The 21641-nt window shown below is 50.9% G+C and overlaps 6 protein-coding genes across 6 annotated transcripts; 3 read left to right on the plus strand and 3 right to left on the minus strand.

Annotated features, from left to right (window-relative positions):
• Window positions 1-15: 15 nt before the first annotated feature.
• BP01DRAFT_133090 (uncharacterized protein) lies at window positions 16-676 on the minus strand. Its single transcript, XM_025570488.1, has one exon. The coding sequence runs from the start codon at window positions 573-575 to the stop codon at window positions 186-188; it is 390 nt and encodes a 129-aa protein (XP_025428474.1). The 5' UTR covers window positions 576-676; the 3' UTR covers window positions 16-185.
• A 1489-nt stretch (window positions 677-2165) lies between these two features.
• BP01DRAFT_425529 (FAD binding domain-containing protein) lies at window positions 2166-4276 on the minus strand (the record flags this gene model as incomplete). The annotated part of the gene is made up of 2 exons (XM_025579749.1): window positions 2447-4276; window positions 2166-2187 (listed from the first exon to the last, which is right to left on the minus strand). The coding sequence occupies exons 1-2, from the start codon at window positions 4261-4263 to the stop codon at window positions 2166-2168; spliced, it is 1839 nt and encodes a 612-aa protein (XP_025428475.1). The 5' UTR covers window positions 4264-4276.
• A 4125-nt stretch (window positions 4277-8401) lies between these two features.
• On the plus strand, window positions 8402-13064 carry BP01DRAFT_394163 (uncharacterized protein; the record flags this gene model as incomplete). The annotated part of the gene is made up of 3 exons (XM_025578298.1): window positions 8402-8530; window positions 8582-9723; window positions 9781-13064. The coding sequence occupies 3 exons, from the start codon at window positions 8402-8404 to the stop codon at window positions 12875-12877; spliced, it is 4368 nt and encodes a 1455-aa protein (XP_025428476.1). The 3' UTR covers window positions 12878-13064.
• A 207-nt stretch (window positions 13065-13271) lies between these two features.
• BP01DRAFT_404815 (uncharacterized protein) lies at window positions 13272-14458 on the minus strand. Its single transcript, XM_025578716.1, has one exon. It carries the CDS (start codon window positions 14424-14426, stop codon window positions 13437-13439), a length of 990 nt encoding a protein of 329 aa, XP_025428477.1. The 5' UTR covers window positions 14427-14458; the 3' UTR covers window positions 13272-13436.
• Window positions 14459-16083: 1625 nt separating this feature from the next.
• Window positions 16084-17379, plus strand: BP01DRAFT_359385 (uncharacterized protein). Its single transcript, XM_025575667.1, has 4 exons — window positions 16084-16323; window positions 16409-16576; window positions 16654-16704; window positions 16866-17379. Exons 1-4 carry the CDS (start codon window positions 16166-16168, stop codon window positions 17227-17229), a joined length of 741 nt encoding a protein of 246 aa, XP_025428478.1. The 5' UTR covers window positions 16084-16165; the 3' UTR covers window positions 17230-17379.
• A 2671-nt stretch (window positions 17380-20050) lies between these two features.
• On the plus strand, window positions 20051-21253 carry BP01DRAFT_417933 (uncharacterized protein; the record flags this gene model as incomplete). The annotated part of the gene is made up of 1 exon (XM_025579285.1): window positions 20051-21253. The coding sequence occupies one exon, from the start codon at window positions 20051-20053 to the stop codon at window positions 21251-21253; it is 1203 nt and encodes a 400-aa protein (XP_025428479.1).
• Between the last annotated feature and the right edge of the window lie 388 nt (window positions 21254-21641).

The raw sequence follows: 21641 nt of genomic DNA on the forward strand, positions 1-21641 counted from the left end.
TTGAGGCTATTGTTTACGAGGATCCTTGACCCGATGGTGCTATCGGAAAGAAGAAAATTCTTTCATCTTGCGTTACGATGATAAGTGGTTCAACCCACCCCGGGGGGATCTTGCTTCTATCATTTCTGCTGTGATTCCCGGTCAGACCATGCGTGCAGAATCAGTTTCTGACATTTCGTCAAGCACTAAGCGGAGCAGCGAGTCAAGAATGCAGTCGCATTGGCTGCCACCGCCCCACTGAAGGGCCGGCCCACCCTCCGTCGGCTGTGCCTTTCGGCATCCCGACTCCCAGCACGATGGTTCGAACCGAGGTATCCCAAGCGGGCTGTATTGTGTTTGGGTGGTGTATGGGCATGAGCTGGGTCCAGTTGCCGGTGTGATGGGATTTCGTCTGAGTGGTTTCTAGCGGAAGGTGATGGAGCTGGGCGCTGAAGCTTGTCTTTATCGTTGCGATGAGGGTCTACATTAGGGCTGCAGTGGGTGACGTCATATATTCTTGTGTTCTTTGCTCTCTTTCTGCAAATCTCTTGGGTGGAAGGTCTGGATGCATATTCACAGCCGGACAATTCCATCATGGGCCTGCTGAATGTTTGGGTGAATACTGCACTCTGTGCATCAGTATGTCACTTCGTCAATCCACGTTGTTCACTAATACTGAGTAGTATTCACAATAAAGAGGGAGTTAGGTTAAGAATGACTTCCACCCCTGCTGTCATCAGTGCTATAGGTGTGTTCACTTCACCTGCCAGTGCAGTGCCGCCAACATCTCTCGACTCTTTTTTCTTCTCTCCACCATCAACATAACCACCCTCTACCCCACCTCCACCTCGGCACTTATCCTGATATACAGTATCCACCTGTTTCCGTCCTTCATCCTTCCTTCAAATAGTCTGAAAGAGCCTCACAGCTTGGCAATTCCTCAAATGGACATCTATTTTGTGCATCAACCGAGCTATCTCGACCTCAGACCCTGGCTGGACCATCTACATACCTGCCTCAAGGGGTACAAATACGTCCTGTTTTCACACTGCAGCAGATAACCGGGTTTTCATAGACTGATGTCGCGAAACGAGATGCGCCCGATAGAGTTGTCCCACCGCCGCACCAGTGCAAACGGGTGGTGGTGTTCGCCTGCCCCGAAACGAGTAAGTGGCACGCTATCCTACCGTCGATGATGAGAACCATGAGCGGACCTTTGCAGACCGAGAACTGAGAGGCTTGGAAACGCGGTCGGTGTATGTTGAGCATTGAGAAGATAAGTATTTACACGACATCTTGGATGGCGATACTGTCAGAGCCTTTGCTGAGGGCCCTTCAGGGCCTGGATTCTCCCACACCATTGTGGGATAGTCGTCTTTCACACACATCCTCCAGCAAAATTCAGGTGAAGGCTTCGACATTTCTGACCGAAAGACCGCTTGAGTCTTTCAGAGGCCTCTCCGCTGATGCCAGAACCAGGGGGAAAGTTCGTCAACTTCAGCAAGAAGAGAACTGACAACTAACGAATTGATGAAGAGGGCTGCAGATCCTTCATAAGAAGGCCTGGGTTGAACGGCTATACTCAGAGGTGGTTAAGATTTCTGGATTGGGTTCGGGAATCAGTGTCTGAAGTATGGGTCCCTAAGAGAGGTACAAAACTGGCTGCATCTCAGGAATAGATGATCAAAGGGGAGGCGCATGACTACCGGGAATGTTCGTTTTGTGAGTGGAATCAGCATGAACCAGAGTAACGGGCTCTTCGACTACACGATGGGAAACTGAGTAAAGCTGAAGCAGCGATATCAGTAGCAATAGACCGATTGACCTCCCTGAGCGAATTCTGCAACTCGCTGCTCCACCATTGACTAACTAGTTCTAAATTAGTCAAGGACATGTTTGGAATTATATGTAGAATCGATAATATGGGCATAATTAAGCTTTAAACGTGCAATATACCATTATGGTCAAGGACCTACAAAACGTCATTTGAGATAGAAACATCATAATCTATTACCTTTGATTATACTATCATTTGGATTATACTATCATGAACTCACTCTGTCGTCTACCTACGAGGTTCTAAAGATAATCTTCTGCTCTGGTTGTATCTATGATATGTAAGTAAGACTTTGGAAGCTGGAAAGATACAAAAGCCAACCTGCTTCTAGTAAATATACATCTATTGTTTACAGACTATCATATTCTGGACTTTAGAGTAAAGCAGAGTAGCGATTACAAGATAAAGGGAACGCAACAGACGACTGGAGGCAAAGACAGTAGATCTGCATAGCCGTTCTGGCTTGCCGAGTTCTCAAGAGGAGTTCTTTTGAATCTTTACCAGGTACTGAAACCAGACTATTCGCCGAATGTCCCCATTATGAAAATCATCTATTGTAACACTGGTACCCCCTAGAGCCACCAACGTCAGCCTAGAACCAGCCATTGCACAGTCATCTGGAAGACTTACTTAGGACCCTCCCACCCGACACACTTCCAACAATCCAAGAAGTGTGTCGGATCATACCTTTCTTTCACCCTTAGCAAAGCCGGATAATTTGCCCCAAAAAAAGTCTGCTCCCATTCGGGCTCCAGGTATGACCCTTCGTTCACATAGCACCCACCCCCGGGCGTCAGATCCTTCAGCGGCTGCACGGTATCCAGCCACCGTTCCCCAAGCGCGGTCTGGTTCGCCGAGGAGCGCACGTCGAACCAACCCCCCGTCATGAGTACATGCCACAGCGCGGAGCGCCATGCGGGGTGCACACTGGTCGTGTTCCCGTTCTGCACATTCACGGGTGTGGTCATGATGACCTGCGTCAGGGCGTACTCCTCGGAGATCAAGCTGTTACTGAGCCGGACCCCCTCGAGCACCGCAGTCACCAGATCTGTGACGCTTCCCGACGACTCAAAGAGATCGCGGGGGATCAAACGGCTGGCGACGGCTTCGTAGATACCCCCTGGCGTCAATCTCGTCGCGATCGCCTCAGTCAAGGTGAGGAAATCGGTGTATTGCGCATACGTCGTATAGTTACTCTCAGAGACCTGGATCATCTCGGGATGGGAGTTCACGGCCGTCACAAACTCCCGCGTCAACGCCGGCAACGCCGTCTCATTCTCCGACGGCAAGACCAGGTACAGCTCGACCTGACTGGGCCAGTAATATGCATGGCCGGAGACATTTTGGGAGGACCAGAGGGGCTGGGCGGTGACGTGCTGCGTGAGCATCCACTCCAGGGCGCGGTAGTTGTCCCCCGTCGCCGCGGAGTGGTTCATCGTCGTCGTGACAAAGCGGGCCTTCAAGGCGTAGACGTTGATCTTCACGGCGGGGTAGAGGTGAAATTTGTAACTGGTCAGAATGGCAAACGTGCCGCCCCCACCGCCGCGCATCGCCCAGAAGAGCTCCGGGTCGGAGCAGGCGTTGATGGTGCGCAGTTGACCCTCGGCGGTGACGACCTCGAATTCGACCGCGTTGTCGACCAACAGACCACGCGAGGGCCCAAACACCCCATGGCCGCCGCCTTGTCCGAACCCGCCCGCCAATCCCACTGACCCCTCATTGCCCCCCGTCACGGCCATGCCATATCCCTGGAAATACGCGTACACGTCGGACGCCTGCGCGCCCGCGCCGATCTCCCCGATGTGTTGGTGCGCTCCGGCAGGACAGTCCGAAGGGGTGAAGTGGGCGTGGTAGCTCATCTTCTTCAGGTGGTGTGTCCAAATCGCCAGAGTGTCGGGGCGCGTCGACCGCCCGAAGTAGTCGTGGCCGGTGTTCTTGATGCTGACGCGGAGGCGATGCTTGCGCGCGAACTGCACCGCCATGGCCACCTGTTGGGCCGAGTGTGCGTCAACATACAGGGCCGACAGTCGCCCCAGACGGCACTGGTCGGACTGCACCGTGTACGCGTCGAGCGGGTTCAGCGCGCAGCTCTCGATCCCGCACGTCTCCCAGTTGAGGCCTGTGGTCGCACCGTAGACCTCGGTTCGGGGCTGGTTGAGGAGGTAGGTCTTTTCGGCGAGGGTACAGGAGGCGGGGTCGTAGGAGAGCGAATCGTAGAAGCAGCTTGCCGCAAAGGGGACGGTGCGGTGGAGGTTCCCAGACAGGCTTCTGTTAAACTGGGCCCATTCGTCGTTGAATGGCCAGCAGGATTGTCCCGCGTGACAGTTGTACTCGACAGAAGAGCTGGTGTTTCGCAAGGTTATCCTCGCGGCTATGAGGGGAGGGAAACCCAGCACCCAGAGAGCGGACGTGGCCTGGATGACCGAAAGAAATGGTATTTGAACCATGCTGTTCGAGGAAGAAGCCCGGTAAGTTGTGTCGGGGTCCCTGGGATAGGAGGATGGACGTACTTCAGAGGAATATTTATATCCCGGCAAACTCATGGAAGGATGCATATCAGTCCGCAGCCGAGCTGAGGTCGACCAAAGCCCTCAACTGAGCCTCGCGATTGTGGCCCTTTCAATAGGCATCAATGGTTGTTGGTACGCTGAGTCTATGTCGATCAACGCTGGCTGATTGGTCGGACATCTGGGTTTCCAGTTTTGGCATAGTGGGAATCAGCACTATAGATGTGGATACTAAGTATAGTAGTATACACAGTATAATCTTGCACTTCCCCACACTATCTGGCTAGCGCAGTTGGTGGCCCATAATAGGGTACCCTGAGCTATACGCACAACATCGGAGACTGCACAGTGGTGTTAAAACGGAAATAAAAAAAAATAGAAAAAAAAAAAATAGTACTCGTGCCCCGTCGTCTGCTTCTTTCATGTACGCCTGCATTCTCTGGAAGTCTGTCATCTCTGCAGGGATTCGGCATATGATACGATACTGTATATGGATCTACCTTGTACATGCAAACACAGGGTGTGGAGAACAGGGTAATGTCCACAGCGGCATCGCCGTACCGCCCTGTCGTGGAGGTCACGATCACCACCTCGCAAGGTTTCAAGCCGACCTCCAAAACTCCACCAGAAAACAAATACATAAGCAGGAAACCTCGTTCGAACGGTACTGACACTCCAGCGGGAACCATCCATGCATGGCCTACGTCTCATTACACCCAACTCGTCCCTGAGTTTCTGCCGCAGGATCCCGTAAAGGAATGAGAGTCAGAGACAGCCGCGTGCTTGTTGCGCTCGTGAAAGATGTTGTCGCAGAACACAAGCTGGCCTGGTGTGAGGGCCCACGGCATCCGGTCGGACTTCGTGTCTTGAGTGAATAGCTGTGTTCTCTGGGGTCATGGGCAGACAGAGCGGGTAAGGGCGGGCCATTGTAAACTAGGCTAGAGCTTTTAACGCGTCTAAGAGTATGTATTGCCAGGACGGCTGCTGGGTAACTATCTATGAAATTTATCTCCTGTCTATGAGTGACAGGTGTTCTGTCTTGTGTGATCTCTTATGCAATTTTACCCATGACTCTAATTGTAGATAGAACTGGATCTGTCGGTTGAGGATCAGGATATCAACCCGCATCTCCCCACGCCTAACCTGTACCGAGCGCGTCGCTGAAAACAGAAAGACGATGCTTAGGAGAAACTATGGAAAAAGTCAAACGTGATTCTCGCTTTGCCCAATTCAATGGTAATACATGATGACTGTAAAGGAGACGACCTATATAGTGGCTGGAAACTGAGATTCAAAACTCTTGGTTGGTAATGCGAAACAAGATAGAAGACCAGCTTGCTTATGTCTTTGATATATATTACTCCAGTAAATACACTATAGTTTCAAATCCTCCAAATAGATGAATTTCCAATATCATTAGTATAATAGAAGCTGAGATTATTAAGTAAAACTTATAGAATAGACTTGGATAAGTAATATACTTATTAGAGGTTAGTGCTAAAAGCCTTTATTTCTTTAATCTTTTTTACTTATAATATCGGTTTCTATTACTATATAATGCGAAACAGGGTGAAAGACTAGCTTACTTATGTCTTCGATATATATCGCCCTGGGAAATATAACATGAGTGAAATCCTCAACACAGGCAATATTCAGTATCATAAGCATGATGGAGGGTGAGGTTCTAAGCAAAACTATATAATGAACTCAAACAAGGAATAAACTTGTCGGAGATCAGTGCCAGTACATGTTATTGTATGTGTTTTATGTGTTTTTTTTTTCTACTTCTCTCGCTGGCTAACATCAATCTGTGTTTGATATCAGGTTATATTAAGTTAACAAGAATATTTCCATCAGACGAAGTCACTTGAAAATCGCGTACTGTTCACTGGCACTCGCACGTGATGTGAGGCAGCTGACTTGACAACATAAGCAATGATTCAGTCTCAAACCCTCTGATCCTCATCATGTTCATACTTTTCACTTCTGCTCCATACTAAGTAGCTTCTTTCCAGGCCGATTCAGGACGCAGGGTGATAATAAAAAAAAAGTGACGGAGAGTAATTAGAGGCCAGGGCGGCCATCTTACAAGTCAAGTAATGTGTCTTCCTCCAGTCGATAAAGACTAAGCGCGTACAGCTCGAAGGGGGTCTGAGACTCAGAGATTTCTTCTCAACTCGGAACAAGCTGTGAAGCTGATGTTTTGACATAAGGTGACTTTCATTATGATGAATTACGTGATTCTGAAAAAGAGGAACGGTGCTGAAACGAAGAGAATGAAGGTATAGAACCTGAGGATGAAGAGGTGAGTACACGAGCTGCCACACCCGGCGACACAGGGCAAAAGAGGTGCAATGTGGCCTTTTGAATTGTCGACTGATATGAAAGGCTCAAGTTCAGGTATAAAGATTATCCCGTATAAAAAGATCCTGGTGTTTGGAGAAGTGAACATGATCGTGATCCTCTTTTCCTGATTAAAAGTTTCATGTTACAGCATTGAACCTACATCGACAGGGACCTGGGCGAAACGCCACCTCCGTACTATATAGAAACGGCAAAAGACTTCTGCTAAAGCCGGAAGAAAGCCGGAAAGAAGACCACAAGATTTTGGACGGTGTATACGGCTCTGGAGTGGTTTTGAGCAGGCGTGGACTCTCCTTGCTGTGGTCAGCTCTGGACCATTGGCTCCTGAAATTGAATCTCTTAAGCGGGCAAATCGCAGACATACGCTTGATGGTAAGAATACAACTTCAATCTGTTGTTATTGACTTTTGACGATCTGTGGTTTTTCAGCGAATCGAATCATCTCACTGTTTTGCATTATCGTCCGATCCCCAACATCCGTCTCATGTCCTTGCGGCGGCTTCTGATTTTGATCCGCGAAGAAGCCAAGCTCTAGATCTTAAAGACGAAACAGTCTGGTTGATGTACAAAAGAGACCCTTCTATTGATTTCAAAAGCACTGAAAAAAGACAGAATTCGTGACACTTTGCCGCTACTTGATGCAGCCCTCACTCTGACGGACGAGGAACTCGAAATCTTTTTCGTCACTTACTCTGATGAATAAGGCTGAATGGGATCAAAACCATTGACGATGCACTTGATAAGATGTTGGGGACAGAAGAAAGGGAAGACTGAAATAGATGGAAAAGCTATTTACTCACTGTTTAGCCTCATTGTACCTAATTTACATGCACTGCTCTGAACCTATATCGCTCGTAGTGATTTTGGTAGAACCTCATATCAAGAAGAAGATTCTTTCGATGACCATACTCGATAGGCAAATACTGAGTAAGAGACAAATTTTTAGTTCATCCTATTCAGACCATGGTATCACTATCGAGGGTTATTTCAGCCGGCTAACACCCAGCCACCCCTCGCTCGTTCCTACCTTACGCCGCGAAACTCATCCGATTTTAGCACTTGTAGGCCCTCGGCCCGAGCCTCGAACCTTTTGATTCGCTCAAAGGTAGCTGGAGTAGTGCGTTTAGCGGTTGGGTTCAGTCAGCTGGTGCAATCTGCGACCTCATGCATTACCCGATTGGGACTAGAGCGGAGGACATTTGTGACAGCCTCACCCCGTAGAGCATCTGGCAATCCTTTTCGTTCAGCAATCGATCATGCATCTGTTGTCGATCGGGACCTAAGATCGCCCGGAAAGTCAACTTATGGCGCGAACTGTGAGTGACGTGTCACCCACAATCTGCAGGAAAGAGTCATGCTCGCGAACCACCGATTGCTCCCTTGGGCTGTCTTGCGCCGCAGGGCATCCAACGAGGCTACGGCCCCCACTGGATCACTGCGAGCAAATATTTATTATTGGTGGAGGAGGGTGTGATAGCTACCTTATGCACGTCGTCATTTTCTATCACCCGCCTCTTTACACCCCCACTTAATGGTGCTTTGGCTGTCAAACATCTACCTTTTACCTATCCGGGTTCTCCCCACCCCGCCCCACGGCTTACGCTGGAACTTACCTCGACAATATAATCTGGTCTATTCTGTTCTTACCCTTCGAAGCAATTGCATTTCACAAAAGCTCTCGACTCAATTCTTAGACAAGCACCAGACAATCGTGATGGACATCCACTCGACGAGCTCGGATTCAAACGTGGAAGCTGAAGTTAACAACACTCCCATTGATCTCACTCTATGGGAGAATTTTATCAAGAATGAGAGTGTCACGGCTCAGGAGGTCAAAAGCTATGTAAGACTTTCTTCGGGTAGACTACAGGGTACAACTGACATGGAAATCCAGATTCATCAGCATGATCTTACGAAAGTCGAGCCATATGAGCCAGGAAAAAATGAAATCCAACCATGCAAAACATCCAAGGCGGAGGAAGGCTCTGATGATGCAGGTTATCATCCAGGTTACCTGTCCTTTGGTGACGATGGGACTACTGCCACCATTACGACGAGGGGCCAGCATGTGCAGATAAGTCGGTACCTTGGCTACGGCCCTTCGGGCTTTGTCTCCATGGATCATAAATCTATGGATGAGCCATATCTGGGCTTTTTCCGAAGACACACGGTTTTGGGGATGATCGAAGATGAAATAGGCTTTGGGTCCGGTGTCTTGGTAGGTGAAAATGACTACGAACCATCTAAGGCCTCTTGGATCCGTAACAAGTGGCCCCGGATCGTGACCAAGGGAGAAGATCGGTTAATGGTTCAAAGCTACTATGTGAAGAATGGGGTGGTTATCCAGGACACCGTTATCTATAATCGGAGCAACAAGAACTTAGAAGTAACGCCTAGCGTCAATTTCGATATTCTCACTCGCCAGCTAGAGTATCTTGATGCCTCCAACAGCTTCAACGAGGACAACGAGACGAGTGAATGGGATGGTACACAGGGCGCGGCAAGCTACACAAACTCCGCCGGGCCTGGCGGATATGGATTCGTTCAAATACACCGAACCCCATCAAAAGGGCGAGCAGATTCAGATGTACCATATCCAGACGCTGTTGCGTCGGTTTGGGGTTTTTTTAAAAATGGAAAAGTGCAGACGAAGCAGAGCTTTCAACAAGCTCAACCCTTCACGCTCGAGCCGAATATGAAGTCCCGCTTGATCACTGGCTATAAACTGGTTCTCTTATCTGCCAGTGTCTCGGACTGGAAGTCTTTGACGATATCCGCAGCGGACGTTGATATGAACAGCTTCTTGCGTAAGACACAGCCCAAAGAAAGGGTAGAGAGCGTGATGCTTCAGGACCCGTCGACGACATCCGGATTTTCCATATCTCGGATTGTTGAGCACATCTTGACCGTTTGTGCAATACCAATAACCCGCGGTTATGTTTGGGAGAGCGGTAATCCAGCCAAGGAAGAGGTTGAAGCAATTGCATTGACAAATGGCGAGATGTCATTCCACGAAGTCTCCGCGAGGGAAAGCTTGTAAGTGCCAGTTTATCCTTACCTCTTTGAAAGCCTGTCTCTGAAAATGTCCCTCAGCTTCGCGTTTAAACTTTTGCTAGAAGTTGCGAAGACCTTGAAAGACGGAGATCCACTGAAAGATGGAGATTCACTGAAAGCTCGAATCAAAAGAGTGTGTGAGGGACATCTGAAATGGGTTTTCACGTTCGCGAAGCTTCAAGAAACCAAATTCGCCGGGAAATACTGGGCCAATGGGGAGATAATAAAGAGCCTGCTTCCTGATGACGAGCCCACCAACACGCCTTTCCAGATTCTTAAGCTATACGAGTATCACAAGACTTTTGACTCATGTGATGAATCATGTGATCATAAAAAGATCATGAGTTACCTCAATGGATTCTCACCCATGGGCTGGATCAAGTCTCTCGACAAGGCAAATGTGCGCAAAGCGTACGCATGGCGTCACGTATGTCGCGCTGGCATTAATCATTTCCGGTTAGATGACCACATTTGGATTTACAACTGTCTGTCCGCTATTAGTGACATAGAGAACTGGAGTGATGCACGAGGAAAAAAGAACCCACGCAAGAATGGCGACGAAGAGGAACGCGAACGCTACCGTCTCATGGAAATGTACGATCCTACACGGGTGAAGCACGAATTCATCAAGCGATTCACAACAACCTATGAAAACAAGCAGCGTATGATCGCCGTAATGAGGTCACCGAGAGAGAGTCGATTTCAGTTCCACTCCAAGGATACTGCCCTTTTCTATCCCTTGGTGGATCGTGTATTTTTGCCTAGCAACTCAGCTTGGAAAGCCACCCTGGAAGCCCAAAAAAGGTTCCTGTCCAACACCGATCCTAACTTCGACAACCTCTTGTATCATGGGCTGTGCATGCTTATGGCAAAAGAGGGGGTCTCTATGTTACAGAAAGACCAAGAGAAAAGCTTCAAACAGGCCGCGAGCTTTCTGACTGAGAATCTGCTGGGAAATGGGCTTTTTCCGACCAACGTGGAAGATCGCTGGGGAAGCCGCAGTCACCACTGCTTTCAGATATCTTTTGAGATACCCTATATCCTCTGGAGTCTGCGGGACTATTCCCCTCAAGCAAAGGAGGCACAGCCCTCAACCGACACCAGTCCCTCGACAGGAAATCCACTTGCCGAAAACCTTGACCCCCTTGACGGAATAATTCCCTCCAACCGCCCGATTGACGAAAAAAGCGTCATCAGCGTTACAGAAGAATGGCTCTATAACCGCCCCACTTTCTTCGATTGGAAACCATCCACGGAAATCCTTCGCGGAGCGGGATTGACGCAGGGGAAATCACACAACCCACTGCCAGTCCGAGATATGAAGGATAACCCCTACCACTTGTTTTTTTTGAGGATTGATGAGCATCGCGAGGAGGTAGAGAATGACACCGAGAAGGAAAGTGCGGAAGTGATCAATAGAGCCTTTTCGGACTGGGAAAAGCGTCGTCAAAAGTCCGACGACTCATACGAGCCACTGGAACCGGAGCAAGGTCAGCGTAGGTCTTTTTTGCTTCTCGACGTAGCAAGGAAGAAAGGGTCCGAAAGGATGAAGTCCGAAATCAAGACCAATGCCAAGGGAACAAATAATATCGGTGTGGGATGGGAGCAGTTAACTCAAACTCGACGTGAGGAAGAGGTAAAGAAGCGCCTGCTGTGGTTCGAGCGTCCTTTAACAGACTACAGCCTCATGTGCTATCTATCTGCCCCTGAAGCAGAGCAGAGTGCCATCTCTACATTTTTCCAGCGTCATACGACATCCCTGAACTTCTTTGAAGACACCACAAATCAAGTAATGAACACTTGGGAAACCGAATTCCATTGCAAGTTTCTGCAAATTATCGACCACAAGAATTCGACCGATGGAAAAGGCTCAGCTGACAGTAAGCTGAATGGTCAGAGTGATCGTGAAAAACAGAAAGGTTGTGAGAATTCAAATGATCATAAAGACTCAAGGCATCCTGAGGAATTGAACGACTTTCGGGAGCTTTGCCCGATGCTCACATCTTCGGCATATGCCCCATTCATAATCGAAGACAAGGCACTTGTTCGGGCATCTGCGAGTTTCAGAGTAACTGGAGACTTTTTCGATAAGTTCTGGACTTTCTACATTGTCGAGAATTTCCCAGGGACACAGCCCGAGCATCTGCTCTACTTTCTTGGAAAGGACAGCAAGCAACTCAAGCGAGCATTGGCCTATTCACCGCCAAAGGCATGGCAGCAGAGAAACGTCCTAGAGCCTATGCTCATGCGCCGGATTTTGGGTGAAGTCAACCGAAGCACCAGAGACATTCTGGGCTTCTTGGAGGATCGTATCGAGAAAGACAAAAAGAATCTTGCCTCTCGCGTCTCCGACAAATACTTTGTATCTCTAAGCACATGGGCTCTCTTACACAAGACACTTGACATGTTAAAGGCCGATTTGGAGAGTATATCAACGCATATCGATGACTGGAATTCCAGAGAGCGAGATCGAAAGGGTGAAAGACCCCGGTGGACCAAAAGCGATGAGCACAAGTATCGCCACTCTATCACCGCCATTGACATTCTCAACCAAAGAGCGCTCCGAGTCCTTGTCGGAAACAAGGCCAGAATCGAGTCACTCGAGAAATCTTTGAATTTCCATGAGAACCGCACCAAGAATCGATACGATGAAGAAATGAACCTTCGAAACTATCAGCAAAACCAGAACATCAAGTACTTCACCTATTCCACTGTATTCTTCCTGCCTCTCGGGTTTGGGACAAGCATATACAGTATGTCTGCTCCGCCCCCGCCGGGCGTCATTTGGAAAATGGTGGCTTGTGCTGTGATCGCGTTTGTCGTTCTGATACTTGCTGTTCGTCTATCCCCTTACATCTTGGGGTCTGGAAAGGCACAAATCCTGAAGTCGGTTGAGTCGGCCTTGACTCCGTCACTGTCCACCGCAGTCAAAGAGTCAGAGATTAAGCCACCTGATAATCATAAGGAAGAAGCCCGCCCGGAAAGCAACAGAGAAGGTAACAGAGACTCGCCTCGGCATGAACATTCAAGAAGGTTTTCCAGAGTCTTTGCATTTATGAAACAAAGAACCAAAAAGACGCAAGCAGATGATCCAGAAAATATCCCTCCATCCCACACTAGACAGGAAGAGACTTAGAATACAGCAGAGACGGTTCCGATCACCATGTGAGAGGCGCAGTCAAGACTGTTTTCTTTTCGCATCATAGCATTTGGGAGACCTCAGTTTCCGGTCTCCTCGAGAAGAATCACTGTGTATCTACCGTGACTGATGTTTTGTATTGGACAATCTTATTCGTGGCCTCACTCATCTCAGTGACATCGTGTGGTGGATGCGCATTGTACTAGTTTCTCAAGTTTTTTCTCAACGCTTGAACAAGTGTATACACCCATCAAAGCATGACAACGTATGCTGGAAGTGTCTCGATATACAGCAGCTTGTAGCGGTCACTCGGCAGAGAGGAGAATACCCTATCAACTTGATATCTTCAGAGCGGCAGTCACTATCTATAGGATCTAATACATAAGTAGGCCCTCTACTCATTCCCCAGTTACCCCCCGCTGCTGACCTTGACCTTTCCCGGCGGCCCCGAGTAGTGGTTCCTCCTCTCAAATAATAAGTATAGATTTCCAGAAAAGTAACATAGACTAGTGCAACGCGCAATTTGCGGCGATTCCTATCGTGTTCTCATTTCCGACTATGCACACATATTGCAATCCACCTTCGCCAGAGATGGAAAGCCCGACAATTGGTCATGTAGCTGGGTTAATCCCCCACTTGGGCCCCCAACTTCCGTGAGACTCAATTCTCTAAGCGTATGTCGCGATCGTTCAAGAATCTGCATCAAGTCCGACCCCCGGATACAGGTACAGCAGAGCGAAACCCTTTCCAGCACGCCCGACAGAGCGTCCGACTTTGCGACATGGGCATAGAACTCGATTGCCAGCTCCTTCGGCGCGAGACTAAGATAAAGCTTTCTTAAGTTTGGCGTATGCAGAAGCATATTCAAAAGAAAAGAATAATTGTACGGGGTGAGTTTATGCTCGAGATGGAGGTTCGTGAGCGCGCCCCACCCCGCGCGAAAGCTGGGACTGAGGAAGAGTGTTTTCGGCAGCCTCTGAGTATTCATGATATCAGCCGTGTAATCCATCCCCCGTCCATACCAGAACAGCTTCACGGGTAGAGCGGCATCGGCGATGATTTCCAGCAGGATGCTTGCGGCGTCATCGGGGTGGAACTGTTGGTCGTCGGACACGTCCAGACTGTCCTCCCCGGGCGCGGGATGATTGCCGAGTGGTGAAATGACGAAGGAGCGACAGTTGATCAGCTTATCTACCAGATCATTGCGCAATTGGCGAATGGTGGGGATGGTGAGGGGGTTGAGAATGTGACCCGCGGCGCTGCGCTGCCACTCGAGATTGCGCCCTAGGAACGGCTCGGGCGCCATTACCACTAAGCGCTGCACTTGCTGTCGCATGATTTCGTTGTTGGCAATCGCGTGGATTTGATTCAGGCTTCCTTTAGAAAAGTCGAGGTGGATCTCGGAGTAGCGCTGGGCGAGGCGGTGGATGGTTCGGTGGTATGTGTGGCGACATGTTCCCAGTAATGAGGCTAGGTCGTGGGTGTCGAGCTCGTCGCAGATGAGCTCCAGGAGCTCTAATGGCAGCTTGTCTAACATGCAATGCATCGCGATGTAGTGGGTGCAGCAGTCAAGTGGAGGTGAACAGAGGAAAGGAAGAGTCTGTTGTCGTCATGCATTTATGTGATGCGAGGCGCGGCCTCAAAGGTCCCTGGCGTACCTTGGTGGCACTCCCCAAGTTCAACCCCCAGCATGTCGCAGATCGTTCCCACCGTCTCACCCGACGGTTTCCCCATACTAAATCTTTGAACCAGTTGAAGAGTCGCTTAGGGAATTGTCAAGGTTGTTCAATTCCCTGCACAGCCAAGTATAAGCGAGTATACTAATTAGCACGCGTCCACGTGCAGCCAGTCCTAAGTGCTCTACCACTTTGAAAAAAGATCATCCTAATTCGAAGAGATAACATGTGCATTCCGAAAAGCAGGATCGATTATTGCCCATAAGATGAAGCAGATGACGATGAGAAAGAGGACGAGAAAGATTCACTTTGCCAACATAGACCATAAATGAGTTCAAGGCCGCAAAAATACTGCCTGTCGAACATTCCTCCTATCAGGACTACGGAAGACCATTGCGGCCACTTGGCAAATGGGAAATCTACTGGCCAAACCATACACGGGAGAATGAAATATATATATACTCTTCAATCACACCTAATAACGAAGAATAATGAAAAGTATACGCTAAATCGAAATTCTCATACAATAATATTTTTAGTCTGTAACAACTCTTAATATCCTAAGATAAGAAGAGGAGTGAATTAATTATATGATACGAAGACTTTTTAGAGAAGAAGACTAAGGATTGACTCAGAGAGCCTGCAGGCGGGAGGGTCCGGAGGGGGAAGGGACTTGAGGGGACCGGGTTACTAGGCGGTTACAACTGCAGTGAAAATACTTATAGTAGTGAGAGAAATTCCATTTGTCGAGTGGCTGCAATGGTCTTCCGTATATATCATCTTGGTCCGTGCATACGAGGCTCGCCGACCCACTGCTTCCCTTGGGTCAATCAACAGCTAAACCGGCATTGATCTCGAGAAGGGGTTGACTCTTCAGTCTGTATCCGCCAAGTGCCGAAAAGGGGTCGCAGTCTTGCTGGTGATAAGATGCGCCACCACCTTTCGCCTCGCGAATCAGTGGCAGACAATGCCTGCCGGCAGAGAACTCATCCGGAGGAGCCTGGAGATATCCTTCTACCAAAGCGTGTAACTTCGCTGACCAGCCGTGTCGCAGACAATAGCTGAGTAGAACTAGATGCTCTTGATCTTCCGTCAGAGTAGATAACGAATCAGTTATCCATGTAGAAGTACATAGACAGTCTCTCGATGAATAGTCCGCATCACGCTGCAGTATCATGCGTGGCTGTCGGTCTGTGAGGAAGTCAGCTGGTCAAGATGTTGTCTTGGCCAGCGATTTTTGTAAGCGTATTGCAGATACTGCAAAACTTCAGGAACAGCCGCAGTTGGATTTTCCCTGGGACTGGATCTCGGGCCGGGTCGTAATCGACTACTCCGTACCCATTAATCCAAGCAAATGAGTCCCTGTTATGATCTCTGCAGATGCCGATGCCCCGAGCTTTGCATTAGACTCGGACCTCGGGGCCATCGGCACAGCAACGACCCCACTTTGCTGAATCCTCAAAAATCCCCAAAAATAGAAGATGGCGCCACGTGTGTCTTTGTGAGATCATCCATATACCTGTCACCGCCGGTTTTTTTTGGCGTCCGGAAAAGCCAGTTTAAGCACTGATGCCCCTGATTGTACGATTCACCTACCCCGCAACTTACGATGCATAGAATCGAACCCTCGCAGGACCCTCTGTACGCTTCCGGGGGCAAGGGTTGCATGCGATATCTCTTCTGCCACGGCGGTCATTCTCGGCTACCCCTGCCCGAGGAGGCTTCAGTGGAGGCCCGAGTCTTGGTCTTCAACGAACATGGCAAGATGTAAGCTGGAATTTCTATACCTACATGTACATATTCACAAGCTTCCATTCCACGTATCCCCCCATAATAACTGATGCGATAATAGTATATTGGACCACAGCGGAGATGAACCCACTTCTCGATTCTGCTTCACCGACCGCGCCCTGACTTCCGTTGACGACCGGCAAGATGTTTTCGTGCCAGCTAGACCTTTCGTAGAGACCCTCTTGAAGAATGTCTCCATTCCCACCTTGTTATTCGCGGAGATCCCACGGTGGGTCTTGTACTCCTTTGTCCTTGGTCGGGGTAAGGCTCATGCAGAGGCTAAACGTTCCCTCCCAATTACTGTAGCCACCAAGTCCTGCCGGATGACACGGAGCAAATTAGTCAAGTCCTTTATGTGTACGTCCTCTTCTCCTCTTCTCTGTCTTGCCTCCTCCTCCTCCTCCTCCTCCTCTTCCTCCTTTCGCTTCTTCTTCTTCTGCTGCTTCTTCTTCTTTCATCCTTCATCCGGGTCATCCATCTACATCCCCCCATCCCATTGCTAACCCCACTACCACCAGAGTACTCATCACCCTGGGCCGAACCAACCTCCCCCAGGCCACCTTCCAGGACTATGAATACCTTAAAGTCATGCTCCACGCCTTTGTCCCGCACTTCACGGTCGCCATCTCGCGCATCAGCGACGCCTACCTCCCGGGCGATGCGCGCAATGTCTGCCAGGAAGTCGCGAGCCTGATGATGACCTCTGCGTCTGCCGCTGAGGAGACCACGCAAGCCCTGCGCAGCTTTCTGGCTTTGTACGCCAAGCGCTATCTGCATGAGACGCTTGCTGAGGAAGAGATTCTAAGGAGATGTTTGTTGCATATGTTGAAGATGCCGTTTGAGATGGAGTCGTCGGTGAGGTATGGGCTTATTGTCAATTAAATTTGTTTGTGCGTTGAGGGTTCTGGATGTGGCCGCGGCCGAGGGGCCGAGGGAAACGGGGGTTGGAGGGGCGGTTCGAGATGAGTTGGGTACTTTCTACAGAGGCTGCGCGCGGTTACGACTGAGGGACACGAGATGCTACACAATTAACCACTTAACACATGCATAAGAAAATCGATTACTTCATCTCTCTAGTATGACATGGCTAAAGAAACATCACCCCAAGAAGACCCATCCACGTCCCCACAATCTGCAACACCGACCACTGTGCGCGCACAGAGGCAGCACCCGTGTACAACGCTCCCACTGCGCTGCTGCTGCTGCTGCTACTGCTGCTTGAAGGCACGACGGACGTGCTCATTCCACTGTACTGACTGCTCGCTGGGGAGGGGATGAGACGTGCCGACGAGGCAGACGGAACACGGCCGCTGTCAAAGCCTGAGAGGCCGGTGGGGTTGGTGTGGACCACAGTGACAGTCGACTGGTGGACGGCAACATCTGTCTTGGTCATGGTGATGGTGCTGACGTAGCCGGTGCAGGTTCCGTCGGCGGAGCAGGAGTCGACGGTGATGGTGGTCGTGTAAGCCGCTCCTGCAGCTGCGTTGGACGGGTTGGATGCGTCTCCGGCGGCGGCGGCAGCAGCTTCAGCTGCAGCGGTGGTCTGGGGGGCAGTGACGGCGTCGGCGCCTTCAACTGGGGTTGAGGTCTGGGTGGAGGCGATGGGGAAGACGGTCGTGGACACTACCACGGTCTCTGTTGTGAGGTAGGTTCCCTGCGTCGCGTGACAGGTAGCGTCGCCGGCAGCGCAAGCGCTGACGGTTGCGACTCGGGTGCTGAGGACGGTGGAGGTCGTCAAGGATGGGGCATTTTCGCCAGCTGGCTGGGTAGGCTGGTTGGCCACAGGGTAGACGGTGGTTCCGATAACCAGAGTCTCGGTGATCGGTTGAGCGGTCTTCGCTCGGGCAGGACAGTCGGTCACCGAGGAGGGGCAGGCGGTGATTGTGGTCGTGCGCGTGGTCAGAATGGTCGAAGTGGTGAGCTCAGAGCCACCTACTGCATTTACACCCCCTTCCCCGGCCGCAGAAGCAGAGATGGCGGCCGGTTGGGTGGTGACAGTTGCGTGCGCACCTGTTGCCTCGGCGACGGGGCAGATGGTAGTATAGGCTGCAACGGTCTCAGTGGTCAAGTAGGTCGTTCTGGATCGGGCCGGGCAGTCGGTCACGGAAGACGGGCATGCTGTGATTGTTGCCGTGCGAGTCGTGAAGACGGTAGAAGTCGTGAATTCCGGACCACCTGCTGCACTCACACCGATGGCGCTTGTAGCAGGGACAGTGACGGTGGCATCCCTGGTGGTGGCGGCTCCAGGAGCGCCAGTCGCATCCGCAACAGGACAGATGGTAGTGTAGGCCACAATGGTCTCCGTGGTCAGATAGGTGGTCTTGGATCGGGCCGGGCAGTTGGTCACGGAAGAGGGACACGCAGTGATAGTCGCCGTGCGAGTCGTGAAGACGGTGGAGGTGGTAAGCTCAGAGCCACCATTGCCCTGCTGGCCATTGTCCCCGCCAACCGCAGGCAACGAAGAAATGGTAGGTGCTGCAGTCACAGGACAGATGGTAGTCGACACCACCACAGTCTCGGTCGTCACAAATGTCGTTTTCGCGCTGGCAGGGCAGTTGGGAACTGTGGTGGGGCATGCTGTGATGGTCGCGGTCCGCGTGCTGAGGACTGTCGAAGTGGTAAACTCGGGACCCGTGGAGGCAGATGCAGTCGTAGTGCGCTGAGGCACCCCGCTCGATATCGCAGCCGAGGTCTGAGTCGCCAGTGTAGTGACGGTAGCCCTTGAGCTCGCAGTAGCAGTCGGAGACTGTGCCACCGGGGTGGTTTGAACAGGCCGGGAGGAAGAGATAGCGGGGATAGCGGCACTCGAGCTGGCACCCAACGAGGAGCAGCTGCGGTGGGGCAGAGGGCGAGAGACATAAGTCCAGTGATGGTGCGAGCTCACGGAATGACTGGGAACAGGTCTGGACGAGGGAATCACGGAGCTGGCTGCAGGCGAGATTCTCACAGCAGAAGAGGATGGAGTCAACGAACTGACTACCGGGGTTGGCCTGATAGGCGAAGATGAAGGAATAGCAATTGAGGTGGCGGGGGTAGCGCGTGAAGAAGGAATGGCAGAGGACGAGCGAGCACTGCAGGGTCTGCGGCTGGGCAAGGGCCTGGAACTATAAGTCCAGGGATGATGATGATGAGTGACTGTAGCCACGGGGGTAGAAACGAGCGCAATCGTGGTGGGCTGAGTGTCAACAGTCAAGGCGAGGGTCTGCAAGAACAATGCGGCGAGGAGCCATCCTCGTGCCAGCAAATGCGCCATCGTGAATTGACTAAGTCTCTCCAACACACAGAGTATTAAGGAAGGAATATAGTGGGTAAAAATAACGAATGATATTACAAGAGAGTGAGAAGTTGTGAAGAGAATCAAGGCATTGGAAGTGAAAGAGTGACAGGAAGCTGGGTGTGGGTGGGAAAAACCAGACGAAACGGGCAGAGCAGGTAGTGGAAGGGATAGCCGTATTTACGGCATTTGCAGAAGGGAGTCGAGATAGAACTCCTCGTGCACGAGGGGGAAGCAGGATTCCGGTGCCTGAATGTGGCTTTCGTATTTTTCCAGACTATCGATTTTATGTTCGTGTTGAGGTGAAAACAGCCGACGGAGAGGCCGACGGGAAGAAAGTTAGGAGTCACTAAGGAGTATTTAGGGCATCTTCCCACCTGCCCTTCACCAGAGAGTCAATCCCCCTCGTTTTGCCAGAACAGCACCAAAATGGCTCTGAAACTTATTCCTCTTGTTGCTGGCCTCTTGCTGGGCCAGGTGTCGGCCGTTGCTCCACTCCAATCGAGCTCTGCGGCGGCCAGCAGCAGCCCGGTTCAAGCTCGAACTCAGGCCAGTGTCTACTGCCACACAAAATTGGGAACAAGCTCCATCTCTGGCGTCTTGCCCACCTCAACCATCACTCGAACTCGTCATGACCCTACGCCCGTGATCATCACCTCAACGACTCAAGCCACCGTGACAGAAACCCCTGCCGTGGTGACAGTCACCGAGACTGACTATGTGACGACGATCATCACAACCACCGCCGCGACGGTCACGGATACTTTCTCCACTACCTCCACTGACTTTGCTACCTCAACGGTGGTGGTGACTCCCCAGACTGTGACCAGTACCGTCGCGGTAACAGTCTCAACGACGACCACCGTCACCTCCACCATCGCCCCCTACGCGGGCTTCACTCCCCTGGCGGACACTCTGCCCACCGTGCAACCGGCCAAACGCTCGCTCCTTGAAAGTGAGGAGGAGGAGGGGGATTGCGCTGCCTGGCTGGATGACTATCAGTATCCTCAGGCAGTTGAATGTCACGAGAAGATCGTGGTGAAGTCGACCAGCGTGGCGACGGTGACTGCAGTGCCCATCACCACGACTTTGGCTGGTTCGACGACCACCGCCACGGTGACCAGCACGATCTTTAGCAGCTCGGTGGTGGTTCCCAGCGATGTCTCGACCACTCTCAGCTTCAGCACCACCTCAACAATCACCGAGACTGCCACGGCTCCTGCTGTGACCGCCACCACCACGACCACCAACACCGTCTCGGTGACCACCAGCACCACGTTCCAGGGTGCATGCGCCACCAACAATGTTGCATCTCTGCCGCTGTCCTCGGACTACGGGAACTTTGTGGGACAGTATATCTATCTCATTTCTTTCACCAACGTTCCTGGTGAAAGCATCAGCGTTGGCAACACTGCTTCGGCCTACGACTGCTGCGTTAGCTGTCAGGAGTCCAGTACCTGTGCCATGTCGTACTTCAACCAGCTCTCGTCCTCACTGGCCTACTGTTATCTGATCCACACTACAACATGCAGCAGTGCCACGACCTATGCCACGGCTCGCATTCACGGCTCTGCAGCCACAATCCAGATGTCCAACGGCCCTTGTGGACGCGTTGTCGGTTTGCAGGATTAAAAGATGATGTATATTAGCTAGACCCGATAAAGTTCAAGGTTTTTTGTCTCACACAAATATGGTGCGTATGAGGTAGAAATTGTAGTCAGCAGGACCCTCCCTGCCTTGATGCCTTCAGGCAGCCCGAGGCGTGTGGTAGTAGTCAGCAAGTGACATCTCCCCCCCCCTAACCTTTTCCAACCTCCTGCAGTGAAGAAGACAAAGATGGATTTCAATGACATAAGTCCTGCTCATAAACAAACAATGTAAGAAAGAATAGATGCACGATGCTCGGCCTCCTCCCAGGGCATCTGCCAACTCGCCAGTTGCTATCAGGTCAGTTGGACTGATGGACCAATGACAATGGCCTTGGAGAGGCTCAGCGTAGACAAATTACAGCTAGCAGCTG

Source organism: Aspergillus saccharolyticus, assembly GCF_003184585.1.
Source record: "Aspergillus saccharolyticus JOP 1030-1 unplaced genomic scaffold BP01scaffold_34, whole genome shotgun sequence".
NCBI classification, from domain to species: Eukaryota; Fungi; Ascomycota; class Eurotiomycetes; order Eurotiales; family Aspergillaceae; genus Aspergillus; species Aspergillus saccharolyticus.

Bases quoted from the DNA above. Each gene is read 5' to 3' on its own strand.
- BP01DRAFT_133090 (XM_025570488.1), bottom strand. From the start codon at position 575: ATGATGGAATTGTCCGGCTGTGAATATGCATCCAGACCTTCCACCCAA.
- BP01DRAFT_404815 (XM_025578716.1), bottom strand. From the start codon at position 14,426: ATGCATTGCATGTTAGACAAGCTGCCATTAGAGCTCCTGGAGCTCATC.
- BP01DRAFT_359385 (XM_025575667.1), top strand. From the start codon at position 16,166: ATGCATAGAATCGAACCCTCGCAGGACCCTCTGTACGCTTCCGGGGGC. The intron at 16,324-16,408 runs GTAAGCTGGAAT...ATGCGATAATAG, and splicing joins TTCAACGAACATGGCAAGAT to TATATTGGACCACAGCGGAG. The intron at 16,577-16,653 runs GTGGGTCTTGTA...CAATTACTGTAG, and splicing joins TTATTCGCGGAGATCCCACG to CCACCAAGTCCTGCCGGATG.